The 18,703-nt window shown below is 42.6% G+C and overlaps 1 protein-coding gene across 1 annotated transcript in view; it reads left to right on the top strand.

The window, feature by feature from the left end:
- Positions 1 to 18,703, top strand: part of LOC106590040 (kinesin-1 heavy chain) — a 53,429-nt gene that overhangs the window by 24,727 nt on the left and 9,999 nt on the right. The window contains exons 2-16 of the mRNA XM_014180536.2: positions 980 to 1,067; positions 1,162 to 1,235; positions 1,507 to 1,611; positions 1,785 to 1,833; positions 2,966 to 3,021; positions 6,198 to 6,285; positions 6,811 to 6,935; positions 10,593 to 10,697; positions 11,148 to 11,293; positions 12,125 to 12,273; positions 12,639 to 12,829; positions 13,260 to 13,328; positions 17,678 to 17,884; positions 18,205 to 18,348; positions 18,577 to 18,703. The exon at positions 18,577 to 18,703 is cut by the window's right edge and continues 62 nt beyond it. Coding sequence (XP_014036011.1) covers positions 980 to 1,067; positions 1,162 to 1,235; positions 1,507 to 1,611; positions 1,785 to 1,833; positions 2,966 to 3,021; positions 6,198 to 6,285; positions 6,811 to 6,935; positions 10,593 to 10,697; positions 11,148 to 11,293; positions 12,125 to 12,273; positions 12,639 to 12,829; positions 13,260 to 13,328; positions 17,678 to 17,884; positions 18,205 to 18,348; positions 18,577 to 18,703 — 1,723 coding nt within the window. The remainder of the gene's footprint in view (positions 1 to 979; positions 1,068 to 1,161; positions 1,236 to 1,506; positions 1,612 to 1,784; positions 1,834 to 2,965; positions 3,022 to 6,197; positions 6,286 to 6,810; positions 6,936 to 10,592; positions 10,698 to 11,147; positions 11,294 to 12,124; positions 12,274 to 12,638; positions 12,830 to 13,259; positions 13,329 to 17,677; positions 17,885 to 18,204; positions 18,349 to 18,576) is intronic.

The raw sequence follows: 18,703 nt of genomic DNA, 5'->3' as shown, positions 1-18,703 counted from the left end.
CTGATTTTCAAATGCCCCTTTTTGTGGAACAGTCATTTAATTTATAATAAAATCTTATCTCAAAATCAATGTCATGTGGTTAATTAATGAAAATGACACTTCTAAGCTTTTATTGCCATTGCCTATATGTAAAAGTAGCCTACATAAAGCCAACAAATAAAAACATTGCAGCCAGCATGTGGAAAATGTCCTGATTTAAAAAAATTATAGGAATATCCTATAAATCACATTGGCTACACATGGCCTGTCTGCGAGGAACTTCAAACATTGTTTCAACTATTTAAACTTAGTCAGGCCCGAAGCTCATGCTAGCAAACTTACAACGTAGAAGATATTCTGGGCCCTCAGTTTCCTGCATCAGTGAGCTCCTGACAGATGCAGCTGTAGGCTAAGGGATAAAAAGTAATCATGTTGGCCTTTTTTTATGACGTTTCATGCCGAGTTTCATGTTTCATGCTGAGTGGTTTATTGAAAGGTAGAGCACTGCAACAATTTTTTTCAATAGGTTAAACTATTGTCATTCTCAATGGATATAAAAACAATGATGGTAAATTTAAAATAATCTGAAAAAATGGTAAATGTACTACTGGTGTGCTGTCTACGCAATGGATTAGTTCACTCAGACAGGCGTGAATCAGACGGGTGTCTCGTGTGCCATAACATTTTTTTTTAAAAGATATATTTGCCACTGCTCAAGAAAAAACCTTGATCAACCAAACAATTGACCAGTTGACTTAATGTGGTCAGTCTTAAAATACTGTTATAAAAGGTCATATAGAAACCCAAACCGGTCCTTGCATCAATACCTGTGTGTGTGGTATAGTAAAATACAGGATACTACCCAGCCCGAAGTAAATGTCAACATTGGTGCAAGTTACAGTAATTCTGTTTTGGATACTTTTCCTAATCACCTTGTTGTTCTTGAGAGGCCTACTAAGTATACTTTGTTGCTGATTTGACTTTCCCTCTCGTCTTACAGGGTAAACCGTTCATGTTTGACCGAGTGTTCGGGTCCAATACGACACAGGAGCAGATGTACAAAGCCTCTGCTCAGAAGATTGTGAAAGGTACTATCCTGTGGCACTGTCCTACCAGTGCAAACCTTCTCGGCAGTTTTTAAAGTAATTGTTTTAAGTTCTCAATGTCTTTTGCTACATACAGATGTCCTTGAGGGCTACAACGGGACTATATTTGCCTTTGGGCAGACATCGTCTGGAAAAACGCACACCATGGAGGTGAGGGAGAGCGAGGCCTATAAAATTCTACATGCTTCATGCTTCTATCTTAATGGGTTTGGTCAAATGATTTCAACCAGGATTGGGGTCAATTCCATTTAAATTGTCAATGAAGGAAGTAAACTGAAATTCCTAAAATGCTCTCAAATAAAGTCGTGTAAAATTGGAATTTCAGGTTACTTCCTGCGTTGACGGAATTTAAATAAAATTGACCCCAACCCTGCTTTCAACTGTTCTAAGTTTGACGGAAACCTGTCTTTGTCCTGTAAAGGGTAGCCTCCATGACCCGGATGGAATGGGGATCATCCCCAGAATAGTCCAGGACATCTTCAACTACATCTACTCAATGGACGAGAACCTGGAGTTCCATATCAAGGTATGGAGCACTTCAACCACACAGCTGGCCTCAAGTGATTCGGAAATGTACCTCAAGCCTGAGCGCGCCCTGTGAATCTACTAACTAGCTAGCTATTCCACATCAGCTACATAATCCGAATCAAAAACACTGCCCAGCTAGATTGTTTCTAATCAGAGGACTCTCTGTTGCAGGTTTCATATTTTGAAATTTACCTGGACAGGATCAAGGACCTACTGGATGGTACGTACTGTATGTTACGGCACAGCAAGCGTCCTCATTTGACCATTCTGGAGATTTAGGGGGTGTCCCAAATGGCGCACTATTTCATATAGTCCATTACTTTTCACCAGGACGGGAAGGGCTCTGGTGAAAATGTGTGCACTGTATAGGGAATAGGGTGCCATTTGGGACGCAGACATCATCTATTGGGTAATTACTCCCCCTCACACACATACATACAGTTGAAATCAGAAGTTTGCATACACTTATGTTGGTGTCATTAAAACTCGTTTTTCAACCACTCCACACATTTCTTGTTAACAAACTATAGTTTTGGCAAGTCGGTTAGGACATCTACTTTGTGCATGACACAAGTAATTTTTCCAACAATTGTTTACAGACAGATTATTTAACTTTTAATTCATTGTGTCACAATTCCAGTGGGTCAGAAGTTTACTAAGTATGGGGACAATGACCCCAAGCATACTTCCAAAGTTGTGGAAAAATGGCTTAAGGACAACAAAGTCAAGCTATTGGTGTGGCCATCACAAAGCCCTGATGTCATTCCTATAGAATATTTGTGGGCAGAACTGAAAAAGTGTGTGCGAGCAAGGAGGCCTACAAACCTGACTCGGTTACACCAGCTCTGTCAGGAAGAATGGGCCAAAATTCACCCAACTTATTGTGGGAAGCTTGTGGAAGGCTAACCAAAACGTTTAACCCAAGTTAAACAATTTATAGGCAATGCTACCAAATACTAATTGAGTGTATGTAAACTTCTGACCAACTGGGAATGTGATGAAAGAAGTAAAAGCTGAAATAAATTATTCTCTCTACTATTGTTCCGACATTTCACATTCTTAAAATAAAGGGGTGATCCTAACTGACCTAAGACAGGGAATTCTTACTAGGATTAAATGTCAGGAATTGTGACAAACTGACTTCAACTGTACTTCAATTGAGTTGATTTTGTCTAGACAGTGAACTTATATTCTGCAGCATTCAGATGAAAAAAATAAAACATGTTGTGGCTGCTTTGTGCTTCTAAATGCTGGTACCTGCCTGTTGATGATTCCTTGTTAATATTGTGATCAACATAATAAGTAATGTAATAACTGCAATAATAAAATGTTTTTTTTTCTTCCCTCTGCAGTAACTAAGAACAACCTGTCTGTACATGAGGATAAAAACAGGGTGCCCTATGTCAAGGTAAGTCTTATTTATGGTCAAGTGAACCAAACACATCTACAGTGCATTCGGAAAGTATTCAGACCCTTGACTTTTTCCACATTTTGTTACAGCCTTACTCTAAAATGTATTAAATTGTTTTGTTCCCTCAACAATCTTCTCCCACACTATCAATAATGACAGAGCAAAAACAACAGGTATTCAGAAATGTTTGCACATTTACATAAGTTTTCAGACCCTTTGCTTAGTACTTTGTTCAAGCACATTTGGCAGCGATTTACAGCCTCGAGTCTTGGGTATGACACTACAAACTTGGCACTAGAGGTCGACCGATTAATCGGAATGGCCGATTAATTAGGGCCGATTTCAAGTTTTCATAACAATCGGTAATTGGTATTTTGGCCACCGATTTGCCGATTTTTATTTTTTTTACACCTTTATTTAACTAGGCAAGTCAGATTAAGAACACATTCTTATTTACAATGACGGCCTAGAAACGGGGGTTAACTGCCTTGTTCAGGGGGGATTCGTTTTTGCAACCTTCGGTTACCAGTCCAACGCTCTAACCACCTGCCTTACATTGCACTCCACAAGGATTAACAGGCTGACTACCTGTAACGCGAGGGCAGAATAAGATACCGGGTAGGGAGTGGTCTATTTCATTGCGTTTTTCACTCATCACGTTTATTCCGAAAAATGTCTGTCCTCACATGTCTGTTTGCCTATGGACAAACATTAAGAATAAGCTACGTGGTGAGTTGATGCCTATTCGGCAGCTAGTTAGTTAGGTTTGTATGCGTTGCTACTTTGTATGCGTTGTTGGTTGGAAACCTTTTACTTTACGTTTTTTGGAACAGATTCCTGTTGGAACGTTCCACAAATTATACCCACCCCTTCAAACCTATCAACTCCCAAGATTAGGCTGGTGTAACCGATGTGAAATGGCTAGCTAGTTAGCCGGGTGCGCGCTAATAGCGTTTCAAACGTCACTCCCTCTGAGACTTGGAGTAGGTTTTTCCCTTCCTCTGCATGGGTAACGCTGCTTCGAGGGTGGCTGTTGTCGATGTGTTCCTGGTTCAAGCCCAGGTAGGAGCGAGGAGAGGGACCGACGCTATACTGTTACACTGGCAAGACTAAAGTGCCTATAAGAACATCCAATAGTCAAAGGTATATGAAATACAAATCGTATAGAGAGAAATAGTCCTATAATAACTACAACCTAAAACTTCTTACCTGGGAATATTGAAGACTCATGTTAAAAGGAACCACCAGCTTTCATATGTTCCCATGTTCTGAGCAAGGTACTTAAACGTTAGCTTTCTTACATGGCACATATTGCACTTTTACTTTCTTCTCCAACACTTTGTTTTGCATTATTTAAACCAAATTGAACGCGTTTCATTTTTTATTTGAGGCTAAATAGATTTTATTGATGTATTGTTGTAATTGTCATTATAATTATTATAATTATTTTTTTAAATTGTCCGATTAATCGGTACCGGCGTTTTTGGTCCTCCAATAATCAGTAACAGCGTTGAAAAATCATCGGTCGACCTCTACTTGGCACACTTGTATTTCGGGAGTTTGTCCCATTCTTCTCTGCAGATCCTCTCAAGCTCTGTCAGGTTGGATGTGGAGCGTTGCTGCACAGCTATTTTCAGGCCTCTCCAGAGATGTTAGATCGGGTTCAAGTCCGTGCTCTGGCTGGGCCACTCGAGACATGCCCCGAAGCCACTCATGCGGTGTCACGGCTGTGTTCTTAAGGTCATTGTCTTGTTGGAAGGTGACCCTTTGCCCCAGTCTGAGGTCCTGAGCACTCTGGAGCAGGTTTTCATCAAGGATCTCTCTGTACTTTGCTTCATTCATCTTTGCTTCGACCATAACTAGTCTCCCAGTCCCTAACGCTGAAAAACATCCTCACAGCATGATGCTGCCACAACCATGCTTCACCGTAGGGATGGTGCCAGGTTTCTTCCAGACGTGACACTTGGCATTCAGGCCAAAGAGTTCAATCTTGGTTTCATTTAACCAGAGAATCTTGTTTCTTATGGTCTGAGAGTCTTTAGGTGCCTTTTGGCAAACTCCAAGTGGGCTGTCATGTGCATTTTACTGAGGAGTGGCTTCTGTCTGGCCACTCTACCACAAAGGCCTGATTGGTGGAGTGCTGCAGAGATGGGAGAAACTTCCAGAAGGACAACCATCTCCACAGAGGAACTCTGGAGCTCTGTCAAAGTGACCATCGGGTTCTTGGTCACCTCCCTGACCAAGGCCCTTCTCCCGTGATTGCGCAGTTTGGCCGTGCAGACAGCTCTAGGAAAAGTCTTTGTGGTACTTAACTTATTTCCTTTAATAATGATGAAGGCCACTTGGGGACCTAAAGTACTGCAGACATTTTTTTTGGTACCCTTCTCCAGATCTGTGCCTTAACACAATCCTGCCTTGAGCTTTACGGACAATTCCTTCGACCTAATGGCTTGGTTTTTGCTCTATGAACTGGACCAATATATAGACGTGTGTGCGTGCCTTTCCAAATCGATCCAATGAATTGAATTTACCACAGGTGGACTCCAATCAAGTTGTAGAAACATCTGAAGTATAATCAATGGAAACAGGTTGCACCAGAGCTCAATTTCGTGTCTCATAGCAAAGGGTCTGAATAGTTATGCAAATAGGGTATTTTTAGTTTTTTTATGAATTTGCAAAAATGTCTAAACATGACACTTTGTTATTTTGGGGTATTGTGTGTAGATTAATTTATCCTCATCAATGTAATTCATTTTAGAACAAGGCTGTAACCAAATGTGGAAAAAGTCTCTGAATACTTTCCGAATGCACTGGTAAATGGTTTCATAGATGGATCCATGAACGGTTGGTTGGTGAGGTGGATGAAATGTAAAGACATCTGTAGATGTGTGCGTTTCGATTAGTGGGTCTCAAATGATACCCTATTCCCTTTGTAGTGCACTACTTTTGGATTTGTGAACGCAAGTCAAAAGTAGTGCACTTACATAGGAAGTAGTACTACTTTGGATGCATCTTATTTGTGGGTTGGAGAAAGTCAAAGCACTTTACAATACTGATATAACTTCCTGATTATCCGTGACTTTAATGTCAATGTTATCTAAGTTTTTCATCATAATCGTCTCTTTGTCTACCATGGTAAATCACAGTGGTGCCTTGGTTCCTTGTGTCCTCAGGGGTGTACCGAGCGCTTTGTTTGCAGTCCCGAGGAGGTCATGGATACTATTGACGAGGGCAAATCCAACCGACACGTGGCCGTCACAAGTGAGTCAGTCCAATACTGGGACCGTTTCAGTCCCGCCTGCTACTCATGGGTTCATTATGATCCTCCGCCTGCATCTCCTGATCTACCAAGCCATGTCCTAAATGCCACCTTTTTCTCTTTATAGTGACTATTTTTGACCAGGGTCCATATGGTTGTGGTTGAAAGTAATGCACTATTTAGTGAACAGGGTGCCATTTAGGATGCAATTACACAGCTGTTACATAATTAGGACCAGGAGTTTTCCTGACCAGGAATCAGGAACATCTGTAGACACAAGTTAATATACACAGTAGAACTTGTACTAAGCTAGTATTCTCTAGAAACTAAAACATTACTGAGCAGTCCTTTCAACTGAAAGTGAAAGATTATGACTGATGCTAGCAATCAAAGATGTTCTTAATGTAGACTTTTATAAATGCACATTAATTCATTAGATTCCTCACAGAATCATGGCCGTCAAGTTCTTTGTTTCTGTTAGCAATATATTTGTTATATTGTGTTAACGTATGTGTGTGCTTTTATAGACATGAATGAGCACAGCTCCAGAAGTCACAGTATCTTCCAGATCAACGTGAAGCAGGAGAACACTGCTACAGAGCAGAAACTCAGCGGCAAGCTCTACCTTGTCGATCTGGCCGGTAGCGAAAAAGTATGGCTCCATCGTTTCTTTCTCTGTGCCTTTCTGTGTCTGCGTTTTGATCATTCACCATTTTCCAGAAGTGTGCAATTGCCCACTTCGGCATGGATTTTACAATGGTGTTTAACTCAGTCCAGCCAGTGCTTATACCAATCCTTTTAAATGCATGATGAGGAGAGTGCAGGTGCACACTTGTGGAAAATCGGGATGGAGCATAAGCCTTTTCTTCTTCCGTGTACTTTTCCTCTGGTTCCTCCCTTTGTCTCCATCTTGGTGTTCAAGTTCAACACATTCACTTTTGCACAATGCCAGCTTTCTCCTACTGTAGATATAGCCTAGCAGGCAGCTATTGATCTGAACATTTGGTCATAACTAGCTAGTCTTCCACAACTAGCTAGTATCTCAAGCTGCCTCACAGTACAGAAATAGGAGATATGCTCCTGTCCTATGAGCCGTTCTGGCTCGGACACGGCTACTTTTACCACATCTTGGTTTGCCTCGAGTCTTTAGCACTAGGGTTTAACATTTTCCCGGTATTTTACAATAAATAAATAATTTTACTCCCGGTATTTCCCGCCAAAACTGGAAAGTTTGGAAAGTATTCAGACCCCTTTGACTTTATCCACATTTTGTTACTTTACAGCCTTATTCTAAAATTGAATAAATAGTTTTTTCCCTCATCAATCTACAAACTTCCCCATAATGACAAAGCGAAAACATTTTCTTTTGTGTAAATTTATAATGAATGAAAAACGAAATACCTTATTTATATAAGTATTCAGACCCTTTGCTATGACACTCGAAATTGAGCTCTGGTGCAGCCTGTTTCCATTGATCATTCTTGATGTTTCTACAACTTGATTGGAGACCACCTGTGGTAAATTCAATTTATTGGACATGATTTTGGGAAGGCGCACACCTGTGTGTGTGTGTGTGTGTGTATTTTTAAGGTTCCACAGTGGACAGTGCATGTCGGAGCAAAAACCAAGCCATGAGGTTGAAGGAATTGTCCCTAGAGCTCTGAGTCAGGATTGTGTCGAGGCACAGATCTGGGGAAGGGTACCAAAACATTTCTGCAGCGTTGAAGGTCCCCAAGAACAGTGGCTTCCATCATTCTTAAATGGACTAAGTTTGGAACCATCAAGACTCTTCATAGAGCTGGCCGCCTGGCCAAACTGAGCAATCGGGGGAGAAGGGCCTTGGTCAGGGAGGTGACCAAGAACCCAATGGTCTCTCTGTCAGAGCTCCAGACTTCCTCTGTGGAGATGGGAGAAACTTCCAAAAAGACAACCGTCTCTGTAGCCCTCTACCAATCATGACTTTTATGGTATAGTGTCTAGATGCTATACACTCCTCAGTAAAAGGCACATGACAGCCCGCTTGGAGTTTGCCAAAAGGCACCTAAAGGACTCTCAGACCATAAGAAACAAGATTCTCTGGTCTGATGAAACCAAGATTGAACTCTTTGGCCTGAATGCCAAGCGTCACGTCTGGAGGAAACCTTGCACCATCCCTACAGTGAAGCGTGGTGGCAGCATCATGCTGTGGGGATGTTTTTCAGCGGCAGTGACTGGGAGACTAGTCAGGATCGAGGGAAAGATGAACAGAGCAAAGTACAGAGATCCTTGATGAAAACCTGCTCCAGAGCGCTCAGGACCTCAGACTGGGGAAAAATGTCACCCTGCAACAGGACAACAACCCTAAGCACACAGCCAAGATAATGCAGGAGTAGCTTCGGGACATGTCTCTGAATGTCCTTGAGTGGCCCAGCCAGAGCCCGGACTTGAACCCCATCAAACATCTCTGGAGAGACTTAAATGGCTGTGCAGCGACGCTCCCCATCCAGCCTGACAGAGCTTTGGAGGAACTGCAGAGAAGAATGGGACAAACTCCCCAAATACAGGTGTACCAAACTTGTAGCGTCATACCCTAGAAGACTCGGCTGTTATTGCTGCCAAAGGTGCTTCAACAAAGTACTGAGTGAAGGGTCTGAATACTTACGTAAATGTGATATTGAATTTTTTATTTTTTATTTAGCAAAATATCAACCTGTTTTTGCTTTGTCATTATGGGGCATTTTGTGTAGGTTGAGGGAGAAAAACAATGAATGTTTTTGAATAATGTTGTAATGTAACCAAATGTGGACAAAGTCGAGGGGTCTGAACTTCCCTATTTTATTTTATTTATTTATTTTTGTGTTTTTTTTCTTCTTTGTATAGCTTTCATAATATTACCCCTAATGCTTCATTCCTTCCTCGCTTTCATCAGTTAAATTAAACACATTTTGTCCTTATCTTCATCATTCTAATGACATGCTTGAATAATATAGGACTAGAATTAGATGCAGACAGACGGCTTTCACTTTTTTTCCCAACGAATGAATTGTTATGGCTCTGAATAAATAACTGCTATAGCCTACCACAATTGCGTGTTGCTCTTCTTTCAAACTACCTGTGAGTTCTATTGGTTGCTGTATTTAACATTCAGCAAACAATAGTCTATTGGTATAAGAAATTGCGTCAACAAAGTGTTTTCCTGCATGGGACTCCAAGAGCTAAGGAGCGTTTTAAGGAGAGTGGCCAGCGGCGCACAGGTGCATGTGTATTGCTCAAGAGACAGAGGTTAGAAGCTTATTATGCATAACTCATCATTCATTAGCTAAATATAAAGCTAATACTGTATTGAATGTATTACTTGAAAGAGGTAGGCTAGGTTATATATATCCATCCTGTTCAAGGTTGGGTATCTATTTTGGATGCAATTTGAATGGAATTGGAGAGTGAGAGAGACTACTACTACTACTATGCTTTAATTTAACGCAACAATATTTGAGTAATGGTTCATTTTAAAACTCTGCAGCTGCAATAAAATCTTTACAATAAAAAAGGTTACCCTGGAAAGCCAGATGGAGATGTGTAATTAGACGTGCATTCGGTCCTTATATTACTGTAGTGTACACTCTGCTGCAGCAAATGTAGGCCTACCTGTCACAAGAGAAAAAAGTTACCGTGATGAAGTCTGCATGCATTGTGAACTGAACTCCATACTGAGATGGGCTCTGTTCCCAACATGAGTGTTGATTATTGATCATGTAGAGAGAAGCAAGATTTAGTCATAGCATATAATTTAAGTTCCATTTCACGTCATGCTGTTTATATACAGTAAAAAATGTTATTTACTGGTGTCACGCAGTTATTTGTCCCGGAAAAGGGAGTGTTTTTGGGCGGTAAATCTCGATAGCTGGGTTCCCGCCATTCAACCCTATTTAGCACATATATGTTGTTACTCCTTACTCACACGACAACAGCAGTAATCGAATCATAATCCAAAGGATGGCACTAAACTCAAGCAAAGCCTTTCTCATGCTTCGTTGCCCTTTTTCATGATCTGCTTTTGTTACAAATTAATATCAATGTTTGTAGTGTCCTGTATCATCTTTAAGATTTCTGGCAGCATTACTTCTTAGTTCGATATGGGACCCAACCAAATGGCTCCCTTTTTCCAATATCGTGCACTACTTTTCATAAAAATAGTGCACTAAATCAAGAAAAGGGTGCCATTTGGGACAGAGGCGGTTTCTTCGAATTTTGGGTGATGTAATGTCTTGTACCAGTTTTGTCATGAGGGCTTGTGTGTTGGATTGTGATCTCTTAAAAATTGTGTGTCTAGGTGGGTAAAACTGGAGCTGAGGGAGCAGTGCTGGAAGAAGCTAAAAACATCAACAAATCCCTGTCTGCACTGGGCAACGTCATCTCTGCCCTAGCCGAAGGCTCGGTGAGATAACATAATACCACTCTGCCCCCTTGGGGCTGGGGAGAATGACTGTAAATGACTCCCTATTCCCTAAATAGGGAACTTATTCTTGACCAAACTCTGGTCAAAAGTAGTGCACTATATTGCGAATAGGGTGTCATTTGGGACGCATGTCAACGAACAGCTGTTCTAACAAAAGGGAGAACATCAGAAATACATGTTTTTCTAATGAGGATACTTTCAAGTTAGGAACGAATGATAAAATATGGAAGGAATCAAAGGAGTGTCTCATGCACAAGTCATACATGCATATTTCTAAACACTTGTAATCCTAGGTTTTCAGTACCTGTATACGGTATAATTTACTCTTGGATTACATAGAGTTCAGCCCAGGTTTTCAGTATTATTCTCCAGAACAAAGTGATGTGTTTTTAGATTGAAGCTCAAGTCCCCCTCCCCTCCTTTCTCCAGACCTATGTCCCTTACAGAGACAGTAAGATGACCCGTATCCTGCAGGACTCTCTGGGTGGTAACTGTAGGACCACCATGGTCATCTGTGCCTCGCCCTCCGCCTACAACGAGGCTGAGACAAAGTCCACACTGATGTTCGGACAGCGGTACGTAGAGGACGCTCTCAGCCCCTGGACTGTAAACGACCCACAACCAGTCTCAGCCCCTGTACTTAACTGTATATTAGTGGGTCCCAGCTTTTTTCTCAACCGGTATCCCCAATCACCTTTATCTCTGTACCCCTTATCATGCAACCGATTGCAACTACTAGACCTATGTTTAGCCAACATCTTATTCATCTTCCCAATAATTCCTTTCGAATAGTCCTCATACCCCCAGGGGTACTAGTAACCCCAGATTGAGAACCACTGCTGTATATGACCAAGAACCACCGGTGGGGTGGAAGTTTTGTAAATGGAAATTGAATGTTGGTACATTGTTAGCAATGGCTGTTATGGTCAGAATATGCTACAGTCTACACAGTTTGCTTTATAGGAGGGTTGGTTGTTTTGGCAACAAAACCGATGCGTGCGCAACTATGGGGCAAAACAGATGGGGTTGGCTTAGATAGTTTACATGTTGTCAACAATGTTTTGTCTACAATTTTTATTGAAAAAATAAATACATTGCGTAATGAGCACTTGTCTCTCAAATACCTAATTACAGGGAATCTTTGCCATATTAGAGTAGACATAACATCAGACATGGTTTCAAGAACAAGACAAAACTAGCTGAAACAAGCCACCTACAATTCCCCACATGGCAGCTTCTTGTCATTGTTTCTAGCTTTCTGACCACCTAGAATCATAACACACGGACTTCTGCCCCATTTGAATTGCACGCATTGTTTTCTTGATGTCAGCTAATCCGTCTATGGGTGGTTGCCAGTGCCACACCCACTTTCAAAGGTGACACTTTGTTTTGTATGTGTGTGACAGAGCTAAGACCATTAAGAACACAGTGTGTCTGAATGTGGAGCTGACGGCAGAACAGTGGAAGAAAAAGTATGAAAGAGAGAAGGCGAAGAACACAACCCTGAGGGGTACCGTCACCTGGCTGGAGAACGAACTCAACCGCTGGAGAAATGGTATGAGAGAAGAAATATGGAAACCATAAATCAATATTCAAGTAGTGTTCAAAGATGACTGATAATTTCATGAATCACGCTCATGTCCTATTTTAGGATTGAACAGGGTCGTATTCATTAGTGTACTGCACACCGTAGCAAAGGTTTTGCAATGTAAACCGTGTTGAGTAAACTGTTTCCGTTGCAAAATAGTTTGCTACGGTGTGCACTAATGACTACAACCCAGGAAATAGTCTACATGTTGTGTAGATACCACAGAAGTTTACTTTTGTTTCTAACCCTGTCTCTCTAACCCTGTCTGTCTCCATCCTTCTCTCCGTGGCTCCCTCCCTTCCTCTTTCCCTCCCTCTGTGCTGCCCCTATAGGTGAGAGTGTGCCGGTGGAGGAGCAGTTTGACAAAGAGAAGGCTAACGCTGAGGTCCAGGCTCTAGACAACGTGGTGAACAATGAGAAGATGGCCCCCTCACCCAACATTCCAGGGGTTAAACTGACCGACGCAGAGAAGGAGAAGTGTGAGGCCGAGCTGTCTAAACTCTACAAGCAGCTGGATGATAAGGTGAGGTAGCAGAGCCACATGGCAACAGAGCCACATGGCAACAGTGACCTTGTACACTGAGGTGCCAGAAAGATTTCCATGAGGTAGTCATTTAAAGGTAGATTCAGTGCGATGACGTAGATGCACAAAGTGAACAGCAGCAGTTGGTCAATTTCCGCAGCAACTAAGAGTGTTGAAGCGCAAGGCTCAACTTCTCTGCTGTTTTGTTCCCGTAGCTACCACGTAGCAGCGATAAGTGAACCCGTGCACATGCGCATATACACTGTGAGAGCAAAGTCTTGCATCGCGCTCATTGCAATATCTATGGTCCTGCTCGTGGCAACGCCAGAATGCTGAGTCTACCTTTAAAATATGTTTTGCTGATGATTTGAGACGAGAACTCTTTGGTCTTAACACCATTAACACACCCCCTCTCTCTTCTCTCCATCAGGATGATGAGATCAACCAGCAGAGCCAGCTGGCAGAGAAACTAAAGCAGCAGATGCTGGACCAGGAGGAGGTGAGACCCCTTGCTACCACAAACTCATATACTTACGCCGTGTCCCTCCAGCCTCCCTGCTCTGTTAACAGGGCCTGTACAGTCTGCCTGTACAGGCCTGTCTGAGGGGTCAGACTGTTAGCTGACGGTTAGCCCGGACACAGCAGGGTTAAAGAGGCACCACTCAGCCTGGGTAGAATCTGACATCTAACACTGTCTCATCTCAGCCTTCGGTAGGCTGGATTTGAATTACAGATGAATATTCTGAGTAGGGAATTAATAACAGGCATGGGTCTTGTTCAGTAGGGCACAAAATAGCATAATGTTCTGCAATTGAAAGTACCTACCTGTTTCAGAAGTTTTCTCCTTACTGAACACAATCGCAAGTTAGCTTTTTACAAGCGAGAGCTACACCTTTTCTCCTCTCATTAGCCTTTTACAAAGACAGAAGAAACCGTATCAATTAATTACTTAATCAAATATCCCCCCTTGCCTATGTTTACATACTACTGATTTGAAACAGTAATAGTACAATAAATACCTGGAATGGGACGGTAAAGGACGCACATGTTCCTTTCCTGTAACCCTGACCTGACGCGCCCACTTTAGTTTTACGCTGGTGAAAGTTTTATGAACTTCCTCATCAGACATAAGGGAGGCTGTGGTAAGTTGGTCAGCCTGTAGTTCTCTTCTTCAAAGGTAAAGATTTAAATAAGATGGTGACTGTGTCCCAAATGGCACCCTATTCCCTTTATAGTGCAATACTTTTGACCAGGACCCATAGCACAGGAGGCTGCTGAGGGGAGGATGGCTCATATTAATTGCCGGAACGAATGAATTCAAACAAATCAAATGTTACTTGTAACGTGCGCCGAATACAACCGGTGTAGAACTTGCAGTGAAATGCTTACTTACAAGCCCTTAACCAAGAATGCACTTCAATAAGTACAGTTAAAAAATGTAATTAAAAAGTACACAATAAAATTAGGTTATATACCAGTGTGTGGGGATAAAGGTTAGTCAAGGTATTATTAATTGTTCAGCAGTCTTATGGCTTGGGGGTAGAAGCTGTTAAGGAGCCTTTTGGACCTAGACTTGGCGCGCCGGTACAGCTTGCTGTGCGGTAGCAGAGAGAATAGTCTATGACTTGGGTGACTGGAGTCTTAGACCAAAAAATGTGGGCCTTCCTCTGACACTCCCTAGTATATACAGTTGAAGTCGGAAGTTTACATACACCTTAGCCAAATACATTTTAACTCAGTTTTTCACAATTCCTGACATTTAATCCTAGTAAAAATTCCCTGTCTTAGGTCAGTTAGGATCACCACTTTATTTTAAGAATGTGAAATGTCAGAATAATAGTGTGATATATTTCTTTCATCACTTTCCCAGTGGGTCATACGTTTACATACACTCAATTAGTATTTGGTAGCATTGCCTTTTAAATTGTGTAATTTGGGTCAAATGTTTCAGGTAGCCTTCCACAAGCTTCCACAATAAGTTGGGTGAATTTTGGCCCTTTCCTCCTGACAGAGCTGGTGTTACTGAGTCCGGTTTGTAGGCCTCCTTGCTCACACACGCCTTTTCAGTTCTGCCCACAAATTTAATATAGGATTGACGTCAGGTATTTGTGATGGCCACTCCAATACCTTGACTTTGTTGTCGTTAAGCCATTTTGTCATGCTTTAGGTCATTGTCCATTTGGAAGACCCATTTGCGACCAAGCTTTAACTTCCTGACTGATGTCTTGAGATATATCCACACAATTTTCCTACCTCCATGATGCCATCTATTTTGTGAAGTGCACCAGTCCCTTCTGCAGCAAGGCACCCCCACAACATGATGCTTGCAAGCCTCCCCCTTTTTCCTCCAAACATAACGATGGTCGTTATGGCCAAACAGTTCTATTTTTTGTTTCATTTCTCCAAAAAGTACGATCTTTGATCTTTGTGCAGTTGCAAAGCGTAGTCTGGCTTTTCTATAGTGACTATGGAGCAGTGGCTTCTTCCTTGCTGAGCGACCTTTCAGGTTATGTCGATATAGGAGTCGTTTTACTGTGGATATAGATACTTTTGTACCTGTTTCCTCTAGCATCTTCACAAGGACCTTTGCTGTTGTTCTGGGATTGATTTGCACTTTTCGCACCAAAGTACGTTCATCTCTAGGAACGCGTCTCCTTCCTGAGCGGTATGACGGCTGCGTGGTCCCATGGTGTTTATACTTGCGTACTAGGGTTTGTACAGATGAACGTGGTGCCTTCAGGCATTTGGAAATTGCTCCCAAGGATGAACCAGACTTGTGGAGGTCTACAATTTTTTTTCCTGTGGTCTTGGCTGATTTCTTTTGATTTTCCCATGATGTTAAGCAGAGAGGCACTGAGATTGAAGGTAGACCTTGAAATACATCCACAGGTCCACCTCCAATTGACTCAAATGATGTCAATTAGCCTATCAGAAGCTTCTAAAGCCATGACATCCTTTTCTGGAATTTTCCAAGCAGTTTAAAGGCACAGTCAACTTAGTGTATGTACACTTCTGACCCACTGGAATTGTGACGCAGTGAAATAATCTGTCTGTAAACAATTGTTGGAAAAATGACTTGTCATGCATGAAGTAGAAGTCCTAACCGACATGCCAAAACTATAGTTTGTTAACAAGACATTTGTGGAGTGGTTTAAATACTAGTTTTAATGACCTAAGTTTGTTAACTTCCGACTTACATTGTAGATCCTGGATGGCAGGAAGCTTGGCCCCAGTGATGTACTATGCCGTACACATTACCCTTTGTAGTGCATTATGGTCTCATGTCGAGCAGTTGCCATAGCAGGCAGTGATGCAACCATTCAGGATGCCCTCGGTGGTGCAGCTATAGAAGCTTTTGAGGATCTGAGGACCCATGCCAAATATTTTCAGTCTCCTGAAGGGGGGGGGGGGGGGAGAAAGGGTTTGCCGTGCCCTTTCAACAACTATCTTGATGTGTTTGGACCATGATAGTTTGTTCGTGATGTGGACACAAGGAACATGAAACTCTCGACCTGCTCCTGTTCGGCCCTCCTTTTCCTGTAGTCCACGATCAGCTCCTTTGTCTTGCTCACATTGAGAACTCAGGCTGCCAGGTCTCATCGTTTTCGGTGATCAGACCTACCACTGTTGTGTCGTCTGCAAACTTAATGATGGTGTTGGAGTCGTGCTTGGCCATGCAGTCGTGGGTGAACAGGGAGTACAGGAGTGGACTGAACACACACCCTTGAAGGGGCCCCAGTGTTGAGGATCAGTGTGGCAGATGTGGTGTTGCATACCCTTACCACCTAGGGGAGGCCCATCAGGAGGTCAAGTTGCAGAGGGAGAAGTTTTGTCCCAGGGTCCTTAGCTTAGTGATGAGCTTTGTGGGCACTATGGTTTTGAACGCTGAGCTGTAGTCAATGTACAGCATTCTAACAAAGGTGTTTGTCCAGGTGGGAAAGGGCAGTGTGGAGTGCGATTGAGATTGCGTCATCTGTGGATCTGTTGGGGCGGTATGTGAATTGGAGTGGGTCTAGGGTTTCCGGGATAATGGTGTTGATAGGAGTCATGACCAGCATTTCAAAGCACTTCATGGCTACTGACGTGAGTGCTATGAGGCGGTAGTCATTTAAGCAGGTTACCTTCGCTTTCTTGGGCACAGATTATGGTGGTCTGCTTGAAACATGTAGGTATTACAGACTGACAGGGAGAGGTTGAGAATGACAAGTGTGCTAGGTGACAGTTGGTCCGCGTGCTCGGATCACATGTACTGGTTATCCGTCTGGCCCCGTGGCCTTGTGAATGTTGACCTGTTTAAAGGGCTTGCTCACATCGGCTACGGCGAGCATGATCACACAGTTGTCCGGAAACCATTTGTTTGTCGTATTTGATACCATTCCACCCATTCCGCTCCAACCATTACCATGAGCCCGTCCTCCCTGATTAAGGTGCCACCTACCTCCTGTGGCTCATAGGTCCAAAGTAGTGCATTATTTAGGGAATAGGGTGCCATTTAGGACTCATCCACTGTGGTGTTGTGATTCAGGTCCTTAGAGGCTAGTATGAGGTTCATCGCTGGCTCACATAGATTAGCTGGAGATGAGTGAAGAGGTGTCCTGGGATAGCTGCGATACATTCGATTTTGGAATTTAAATGTAATGAGATATAGTCATTCATTCTTGAAAAATATTATTTATACATGCTTAGTTTTACTCTTGCCTCATCAGAACCCAAACTAAGCTTTTTTTTTATTCCTTTGTTTGTAAACAATGTGAAGGTGAATAACTACATTGTTAGAACTATACATTTTCTTGAATGGTCAGTCCTTGTATCCATAGCTCTGTCTTTGAATTTGTGTTCCTTCTCCAGCTGCTGGCCTCATCACGTCGCGACCACGACAACCTGCAGGTAGAGCTGAACCGTCTGCAGTCCGAAAATGAGGCGTCTAAGGAGGAGGTGAAGGAGGTGCTACAAGCCCTGGAGGAGCTGGCTGTTAACTATGACCAGAAGAGCCAGGAGGTGGAGGACAAGACTAAGGAGTTTGAGGCTCTCAGCGAGGAGCTCAACCAGAAATCGGTGAGAAGGATTCCATTTTCCAATAGGTCTACCTTACCTTTTTTTTTTTAAATGTCTTTCTTTCCTCTCTACCTTCAACCAGAAATTGGTGAGAGGAGAACAAGTCATTCATAATCTAAACTCACCAAGAGATTTTAGGACTGTGAAATCCTATAATGTCATATGCCAACTACTGACACTCTAGGTAAGAAATCCTGCTGGTTTTCACTGATTGGCTATTCACTCAGCTAGTGTTCCAGGTGTAAGTCAGTCCAGGATTAGAAAGGGAGGATGAAAACCAAAAGTGTCGAAGTAAACTTGTCCTTTGTCGTCGTCCTCAGAGTATCCTGGTGTCCATCGACTCTGAGCTGCAGAAGCTGAAGGAGATGACCAACCACCAAAAGAAGAGGGTCACTGAGATGATGTCATCTCTGCTCAAAGATCTGGCTGAGATCGGCATCGCTGTGGGCAGCAATGACATCAAGGTACGTATCATCATTCCGCGCTTTGCCAGCCAATCATGGAAGGGAAGCTTTTTGGGGAATCCTGAAGAGTGGAAGTTTGTGGCTCGTGTACTGTATATACCAATTAACCTCATCCTAAACATTAGTATCTTCATCCTTAGCTATGCTTTAGGTACACTATCTGATGCATGTCTTTTGCACAATGACATTTGAGTCTTACATTTGTGCCTTCACCCCCCCCTTCTCCAGCAACAAGAGGGCAGTGGTCTGATAGACGAGGAGTTCACAGTGGCACGTCTGTACATCAGTAAGATGAAGTCGGAGGTGAAGACCATGGTGAAACGCAGCAAGCAGCTGGAGAGCACTCAGGCCGAGA

This window comes from Salmo salar, chromosome ssa29 (genome assembly GCF_905237065.1).
Source record: "Salmo salar chromosome ssa29, Ssal_v3.1, whole genome shotgun sequence".
In the NCBI taxonomy this organism is placed as follows: domain Eukaryota; kingdom Metazoa; phylum Chordata; class Actinopteri; order Salmoniformes; family Salmonidae; genus Salmo; species Salmo salar.
Note: the sequence above shows the minus strand (reverse complement) of the source record. Positions and strands in the feature narration are given on the sequence as shown.